Genomic DNA, 9,620 nt, shown 5'->3' on the forward strand with positions numbered 1-9,620 from the left:
CACAGTTTAAGAGAAACACATGGGGAGCATTTTAAGCTTTTACAATGGTGATGAAAATGCCCTGGACAGCAGGAATAATAGTTTGAGTGTACACTGGCGTCTACACAGGCACATGCTGCATTTTCACAGATGCTCACAAGGACTCATAAATTCCTCGGGGGCTGCCGAACCATCTTGTCACCGCTCCATCATCCAAACTCCATTTGACTGACACTTTCTGAAGTCAGTCCAAGGACAGCTTCTGCATGTGTGACAGTGTTTACCCTTTATTATTGGAGAGGAATTCATTCCAGTTCAAAGAAAAGGCTAAGTATATCCCAGCTCTGACAGAAAATATCTTCGGTACTTTTGTCTGTAAGTCAATGACATAGCTAAGCAGTGACACCGTACATGATAAACGGTCACTATGCCCTTCTGATAACTTTGTTCAAGGACAATGCCAAGTCCACTGCAGTTATAAATAAAAACCTGAAGATAATGTTTAAAATATTTTTACAGTTTAAAAAAACAACTGGCTGTGAAAATGTACTGTGTTGCAGTATTAGAGCAGAGGCTACATTCAGTTTCTGTATAATACATATTTGTAAAATACACAAATATACATACATTATATCCATGTGGCAAAATTTAAGATTTCTTCTTCAATTTTGGTTGTCATATCATGGTGCAAGGGTTGTCTTTCCTTTTTTATAATGGCTCCATGGCTAAAAGGATGTTATTTTCTGAACTTATCAGACTGTTCTATTTGCCTTAACCCACTTAGTCGTTATATCAACACTACTGAAGAATACTTCAAGTATTTGGTCAAAATTAAATGTGTACACAAGTTTTTCAATACTTTCCATACCTATACTTTGAATCTATTGTGAATAAGTGTGATTGCAACAAAAGGAGAGGCAATATGTACATATTTATTGTTTTCTTTTACATAACAACTTTATCAGGCAGTACTGTGTATTCACAACTCTATTTAACATATGGTTTACTTGAGAATATATTAAAAACTACAGGCACATGAAAGTCATATTTTTGAACATACAGCAGCAGCAATTTTTTTTAACATTATGTATAAATATTTATTTATAGTAACAATTTCACTCGTTTTCTTTTTCTCATGCATCAAACATCTTCTTCCTGCCCTTCATATCAGACATGGCCTCCACGTTTTTACGCCAGTCACCCACCTCGTTGTTCAGCTCCTAAGGTATCAAAAAGCACAGAAACACATTAGGTTTTTTTTCAGTTTCAGATATATGTTCTCTCTCTGTGTCTGAGTAGCAGTACCTTCTCCTGTTTGATGTCCTCTTTCTTTACAGACTTGAGGTTTGCCCTCAGGTCCATGGAGCCCTTGGTTTTGGATCCGAAGAGAGCCTTTAGCATCTCGTCAGCAGACACTCTCACTTTTCTCAGAGCTGGCTTCTTGAACTTCCCTCCGAGGTCACGCACCTTTAGATTCAATTCGTGGATCTAGAAAAGGTGAAAGACTGAGTTGGTGACATTGTGCTTACAGAATAAATTTCTCTTGTGCTTCTATTTTGTTTTCCATTTAAATCTGGTGTGTCCTGGTGCATGAAATACATCTCTGTTGTTCTTGATGACTTTGGCCTCACAGTCGTACCGATCCTCGTCCACCTTATCAATCTTTTCATGAAGCTGCTTACAGATTTTCTAAGAAAAAAACAGCAAACAAATATCCACACTATATTTGAGTACATTAACGAAACACATGATTACTGTATTTACATAATCAATCTTGTATGGTTAGTCTTATTGTTCGTAACACATTTTACCTGCATTTCCTCCAATTGCAAACCGGAGAGCTGGAGCGGTGGGAGATTCTCTCCCAGGTACTGGACCTTATTTTCCTCTCTCGCTTCTTTCTCTGCCTCCAGTTGTTCTGATGCACGAGTCAGTAACAGGATCTGGATAATTATAATTATCATCAGAGCTCTTTTTTACATTTCATTTGGGTTTTAATATAAAAAAATGAATCCCTCACATTAACAGATCGATGTATAGTTTGTAAGGTAAAAAGTTAACACATGGGTAGTTTACCTTCAACGATAGCCTGCGGGAGGCTGAAATCTTGCTTTTGGGCTGAAAACATAACAAATATGACACATGACAACTGATTTTTTTACGATAACACACTCTTAATTTTAAAACATATATTATATTAAAATAGATCCCTATTTTCAAGCAGTTACCTCTTTGAAGCTGCCCACTAACTAATGTGACAATGTGAATTATTATGTAACTTACAAACACAATACATTAATGGTATTACAGTATTTTATTATATGTCCCTTAAAACCTGGCACGGTCAAAAATAAAAGCAATCATAATCATATATTAAAATGTATTGCGAATAGTATTGTTTTTTCTAGGAACGTTTTTACATTTATTACAAAGAGTCACTCACTCAGAGACACAGACTCATACTGACAAAAAAGCACAATGTCACTGTTATCATAAAGACATTGTCAGTTCAAATAAGTATTATTACCTTTGGCTCTCCCTTCGGGGCAATCGGGGGTGGCATGTACTGAGGAGAAAGGATAAAGACAATTAATTTAAGCAACGATAAACAACTTTTTGGAGAGTGTTACAGAGTGGTTCTGGGTGAAACTTACATCACTTTGATGGCCAAATGGATTTTTTGGGATAAAAGAAATCAGAAATACAATCAAACAAGAGACGATGTTATTATTCTGAAACTAAAATCTTTGATAGGCTAACAAACACTGTGGAAAACATAACTTTTAACCTGTGTGAAGACAGAACTTACTCATCAGACATTGTTGCACCTTTGAAAAAAACAATTAGATTGCGGATAGATCTGAAAAATAAATGAAATAGTCCGGTAAACAAAACAAAATCTGCAGTATCAGAACATGCCTCAATGTAAACAGTGAAAAATTTGAATGGCATTTAACAGCAGATAGCTTTTATATGTTGGATGTGTGCACCAAAGATCCTCTATTGAGACAATGAATCACTCCACTACATATAGCTAATGAAAGGTGAATGCTCCTTCCTTGCGAAGTAGGTTTCTTTTTATAAATGACTGACATCCAGCTGCTTTCTTTGTGTGAACCCAACATTAATATTCAGCTCTACTTTGGACTTTTCCCTCAAATTACATTTTTTTTTTTGTCAACTTCCTAACAAAGTAGGAGCACATTCAAATTATGTTAACATCAAAATCGGGTTTGATTTTTGCTAACATTTTCATAACATCCTGTCATTGGTGCCAGGTCTATATCGAAGTAAAGGAAGACAATTGTGGTACTTTGAAAAAAGGACGTAGTGAGACGTCTCCTGTGTTTCTAGCATCACTGTCTTGCCTTGTGACACCGCCCACCTCTCAGTCAGAAATTATTGGTCGGTCACCGGGATTAACGGGATACCACCGCTTGTTAACTCAACAGCTCTGTTGATTGACAGAATTATCGCCTCTGTCAAAAGGGATGATGTCCTTAGTCTGAAACTAAAAAATATATATTTGTTGTACTGGTCATTCAAATCCTGGAGGGGGTGAACAAAACGAGTCTCAATACAGGCACTTGTGTGCAGGGAAAGCCCAGAAACAACAAGATTGTTTTCTGCTCCTCAGCAGAGGTCACTTGTACCCAATAACCTTTCTGGTGCTATGTTTGTCATCCACTCTTTGGCATTCTGCACCCAACAAGTCACAATCAAACTTGGTGCCTCACCAGGAAACCTTTATGTCCTTCTAATTGTATTTAATTGGTTGGCTGTGATAATGGGAGGCAACTTTATGTTGTCATGAGTCTGAGTTTTTATTTCAAATTTAGCCTCAGCTTTTACCTTAAGTTTAAAATAAACTGGGTAGGTTTTGTGTAGGTTTCACCATTTGACATAAAAAAGCATCAAAATCAATGTTGTTGGTAATCTTTGCCATATCACAGATATCGCATAACAAGATAATCAACCTTTATGATTTTATTTTTACTTCATAACTACAACATTAGCATTATGGAAACAGTGGCTTTTTAAATAAATAGATGAATATTTTGTCAGGAATGATGGTGCTTATAAATGTAACTAAAGTGTAAAATAATATTATTAAATACGTTTTAATGGCAGTTGTTATATTTGGCACGGACATTGTTGTCCTCAAATTATATCAGAACACATTTTAAAAATGGGGCACAAAGGTTAAACACATGGTTAGATTAACCTCCGGAGCCCATATTGCAAAAAAGTCCCCATCATACACAGAGCACACAGCAAAAACTAAAGACACATTTCATTTGGATTATACACCATGTGAGCACAATACATGCTAAAATGCAATAGCATAGAGACAACAAGTGTTTGTTTTAAGGACTACTGCTTACATTTCCTCCATATAATTCCTGGGTCAAGTGCAGCAGGTCTGGGTTATTATGACTACAGCAGAGACTTAAACAACATGGGAAGTTTGCTCAATCTTCTCATAACATATATTGCATGTATTGTTTTTAAAGCCTCTTGGCCAGATTGGAGTCCCAGCATGTATTGAGCGATTGATGGCTATGCCCCAACTCAGCTGATTTATGTAAGTAACCAATATTTCTGTCATATCCGACAGGATGTTTACAGGTTTACAAGGAAACCATGGAAACCATGTCATGAGTGTGCTCACTTTAAAGATAGATACATTTAGTTTTTTTTTGTCTTTCTCTCTCTTGGGATTGCAGTGGAAGAAAAAAAACCTTCACATAACGCTGAATCACTTTGGGTCATATGAGTGTGTGCTGTGTGACATGACTCAAATGTGTATATAAAGTGTGTATTTCTTATTTATGGCACATACATTAGATGTTACTGTCCTTTAAAGGTTGCAAAGTGTTGACCTTGATGGTGTCGGCCTGCTCTGGCATGCCTCATTACTGTGGAAGTGCTGATATGTTTTGTGGGCCGACATGAACAAAAGCATGTAGTGTTTTAAATAGAAGCAGGTTCAGGGTAGTCCCTAAATGCACGTGACAGCATGCAACACATCTTTCACACAATATCTATTTTAGGGTTAAATAACTCCCTGATCATCATATCCCTCTGTTATTATTTTTACTTGTGTAATAAACAAGGGGCTGTAATGTAAAACAGCCAGCTAAGGAAAAATGTAACCTTTAAAATGGGTCCAGGTGAGACGAGTTTGCTACAATAGCACAGTTGGTCTTACATATGTAACCTAATCTTGAGCAATGACTCCCTGTTCTCAGTTCGAGGGACGGCGCAGACATTTTGTTTTCTAGATAGACACACAGATACATGCAGACCATAAATACCAACCTATGGTCGGACTTCCCCTCTAGACTGATGTGAGATGCTAGTTTGTGTTTTAATTCAGACAAATCCACCTGGGACATGGCTCAGTATTGGAGTATTTCATGACAAATAGGCCTCGGTTGGTCCTCTTCAAAGAGCACTGAGCAAAATAAAAAGATAATTCTGGGATTTCTTACGGAAACCCTGAGAGGCAAGTTGAAAAAAAACATTCTGGCTATCCATTGTCTCAGTTTTATCTAAATTGTTGTAATTTACTTTAGAAAGGTAAAACTAAAGTATTGCAGGATTTATTTTCTAAGTTCCTTGAATAATATGTTTCATCTGTGAAACAGGTGGCAAAAAATGGTTTCCCCAGGATAGTTACCTTTTGTGGCTAATGGATATTAAAACAAAAACACTGACAAATAAAACAGTTTCACCTGCCAAATCAGATTCCCAGCTGTTTCCCACATTACATATTATATTAAAAAGTCTAAAGAAAATTAGAAAGATGATCCTAGCAAAACCATAGACTATATAAGAAAACAAATCATGGTCATTAATGTCAACCATCGGTTGATGGACCACGGTTTTTAAGCATTGAGCATTTTGGACATTGCCGTCTTGGTGTTTTCCATCCCCATCTTACTATTTTTTTTTAATCAAAGTGACACTGACTTAACCCTGATAAAGATATCTTAAGGCATCTAAAAGGTTACACATACTTTTCTGGAACAGGAAACACATTGTGAGAGAGGTTGAACTTTTAAGACGAAATTACAGACAACTTGCAAACCAGACAACACAGGTAGTGTCCTGTCAATCACAAGGTAGCCCTGCTCTAAAGCATTCCCTGCTTTATTGTCTGTTTATTAATCAAAATGGATCATAACTTTTAGAAATAAGTATATGACATTACAGATTGAGACCATAAACTCGAAAACTTTCAGTGATAAAAAGTTTAATTTTCTCATTGACCTCTACACAACTGTATTCTCTTTACAACCAGTGTAGTTGCCCCCTTCTCCATATTAGAGAATTCGCTTGGTCAAGGCACTATCACATCGGCTTGATATAAAACATATAAAAAAGTCAAATGAAACTGCAGTAAACAACTGCGGTCAAGCCAGCCTTCACTTCGGAAAAGAAAGTCAAGCCAGCCCCCACGTTGTATTGCGGTGCACGAATATCCTATGTATGCATTACGGTAGAGGCCTGTAAAAACTGCCTTCAAAATAAAAGCGCTTACTCGGTCAATAACAAATATACCTAAAAAAACATACCAAACATATTCATATATACTGGAGCTTAAATTAAGAAATATGGACTATATAATGTGATCAATAATAATTTAAAACAAACTACGTATAATAACTGAGTGAATGTAAAACTTAAGGATACAGTTATGAAGACATATCTGACCATTAAATTCATTATTAAAATGTCCATTTCCACTGGGTGACTAATTTCAATTGATGTTGACACCATTTAACAACACTCCTAAAATAACATGACTATCTGAAGCACAATTTAAAATGTATGCTGTTTAAAATCTCAAATTAGATCTATTGTCCATCTATATTTTCATTATTATTGAATGGAAACTGTCCATAATCAAAGAGTCATTCGAAGTCAATCAAATACTAATATCACTCCAGGGTGATAGCAGGACACCCCATCTAGTCACTCAGAGAAAATCAGGACAATCTGATGTAGAGTTTCAAAATAAATACAAAATAGAACAAAAAAACGAAATAGAATAAATCTGAAAAATTATAGTAAAATACAGTAGAAGAGAAATAAAGGTTAAAGCAATAATATCCATATTCACTGTAAAATGAGAGTATCTAAATCTAAATGCACACTATAGAACAGACAAGAATACATTTGCAATTCTAAAAAGTATGCATGTAAGTACAATGTAGCAGACGGATCAAACAAAGTATGGTGCTGGGAGTTATCTGCTGGCCAGGGATGAAGAGTTGTAGGTTATTGCTTTAGAAATGTTTTTCTTTATAAAGAATTGCAAGTGCAACTCTGTCAAAACTGACAACGCATTTTCAAACAGCTAGGATATTGCAAGCAGTTATTTTGGCATCACTTTCAATCACTGGCGAGCTGTGCTTCAGCTGATCCACTTGTTCCCTCACCCTATTTGACTTGTGCGATGTCTCCGACGACCATCTCCGACACGAGGATCTGGATCACGTGCCCTGCTCGGACCACGGTGAACTTCTGCTCCTGATCGATGCGGCTCTGGAGCCCGCGGAACTGCTTCTCCTTACTCCAGTCGTTGAAGGCCGTCACCAGGGCGACCCAGACCACGGACAGGAGGATGGCTGCATCCTCGATCCATCCAGCCTCCGCCTCACTGTCTTCCACCACGCCGCCAGCCACTTTGCCACAGTGTGAACAGAACCCAAAGTGACATATATGCACAATTAGAAATATTATTATGATCTGCTCAGTTAATTTAGCTGATTCAATTATATTGAGTTGATATGTTCTTATTCTTCAATTCAAAGAATGTCCAACAAATCATCCTCATTAATAAGTTAAAAATACCATTAAAGCCCAATGTGACATATATGTCACATTTCAGATATTTGACACTAGGGGGGGTTTCTTGTCAGAAATGTGTTCTAGGGTCTATTTAGTCTAAATTATGTTCCCCTTAATTTCCCCAAAAGTAGAAATGGGTCCGGGTTATTATGGGTTAAATGATGATGATGATGATGATGATATTAAAACAGGTACAATTTAAATATGCAATGAAAATCAAGCTTTAGAGGCTCAATGCGGATCTTATACTGAGTAAAAGACTGTTTCAAAGCGGAGTGTGAGTGACCGGAGACGCACCCATCTGTCACTCAAAGCTGCCACCCCACTAACGATGTGTAGCATTAACCTTTAATTAAAACAGCCATTTTTTGTACCTGAAAATAAGCCAGTGAGGTGTCTACAAGCACAGGTTAAAAATAAAAGTTTTAAGAAAGATACTTATTTGAAGATGTAAAGGTTTCATTTGATTGTTTAAAAGCTAAATCAAAACTCACGCTGTCTTTCAGCACTGGATGGACTGTAGAAGGAAAGTGCTAGAGAAGTGAAGGCCACCACTTGCAGGATGATGAGTGTGACATCATTCAGGGATTTCCACACCAACTGCAGAAAGGTTTTTACCTTTTGAGCAGGGAGGATGTTTTGTCCATACTCCTCTTGCCTTCTGTTGATGTCCTCTATTGTTCCATCCAAACCTGCAGCAGGCAACACAAAGACAATATCAGAGACATGTACCCACTCAGTTTATTGAATATATTATTTTTGTTTTAGAGACCTTCTGGAATCTCTATTTTAAGAGACTCTTATAATTTGCCGTAATACTTCGCTAACAATATGCGTTTTTAAATTCAAGGTGGGGTCATGTCCGATTCCAAATCTGTTGGGTTGTATTATTGGCAAACAAGTCTAATATTATAAGAGCATACATATATTAGGTTGCAAGCCAGCATCCACTTGGGAAAACACAGTCAAACCAGCCCGCACGTTGTATTGCGGTGTGGGACACTCCATCTAGTCACTGAGAGAATCAGGACAATCTGATGTAGAGTTTCAAAATAAAATACTTTTTAAGTCTCATATATGAGCTATCATCCCTCTGTTTTTAGATGAGAATGAAACAAAAACTCTTCAGTATCAAATACTTATTTCACTTCAGGGTGATAACAGGACACCCCATCTAGTCACACAGAGAATATCAGGACAATCTGATGTACAGTTTCAAAATAAAAGACATTTGAAGTCTCATATATGAGCTATCATCCCTCTGATTTTAGATAAGAATAAAACAAAAACTAACCAGTATCAAATATTTATTTCACTTCAGGGTGATAACAGGACACCCCATCTAGTCACTCAGAGAGAATCAGGACATGGATGGAGATGGATGGATGGATGGATGGATGGATGGATGTCAAATACTTATTTCACTTCAGGGTGATAACAGGACACCCCATCTAGTCACACAGAGAATATCAGGACAATCTGATGTACAGTTTCAAAAATAAAAGACCTTTGAGGTCTCATATATGAGCTATCATCCCTCTGTTTTTAGATAAGAATAAAACAAATACATCAGATTGTCCTGATTCTCTCTGAGTGTCTAGATGGGGTGTCCTGCTATCACCCTGAAGTGAAATAAGTATTTGATACTGGAGAGTTTTTGTTTTATTCTTATCTAAAAACAGAGGGATGATAGCTCATATACGAGACTTCAAAGGTATTTTATTTTGAAACTCTACATCAGATTGTCCTGATTCTCTCTGAGTGTCTAGATGGGGTGTCCT

General features: G+C 36.9%; 1 protein-coding gene across 1 annotated transcript; it reads right to left on the reverse strand.

Annotated features, from left to right (window-relative positions):
- Positions 1-1,054: 1,054 nt before the first annotated feature.
- tnni1c (troponin I, skeletal, slow c) lies at positions 1,055-2,884 on the reverse strand. The gene is made up of 8 exons (XM_034141341.1): positions 2,789-2,884; positions 2,634-2,637; positions 2,507-2,545; positions 2,056-2,097; positions 1,791-1,922; positions 1,579-1,668; positions 1,285-1,467; positions 1,055-1,199 (listed from the first exon to the last, which is right to left on the reverse strand). The coding sequence occupies exons 1-8, from the start codon at positions 2,797-2,799 to the stop codon at positions 1,113-1,115; spliced, it is 588 nt and encodes a 195-aa protein (XP_033997232.1). The 5' UTR covers positions 2,800-2,884; the 3' UTR covers positions 1,055-1,112.
- Between the last annotated feature and the right edge of the window lie 6,736 nt (positions 2,885-9,620).

This window comes from Trematomus bernacchii, unplaced genomic scaffold (genome assembly GCF_902827165.1).
Source record: "Trematomus bernacchii unplaced genomic scaffold, fTreBer1.1, whole genome shotgun sequence".
Taxonomy (NCBI): domain Eukaryota; kingdom Metazoa; phylum Chordata; class Actinopteri; order Perciformes; family Nototheniidae; genus Trematomus; species Trematomus bernacchii.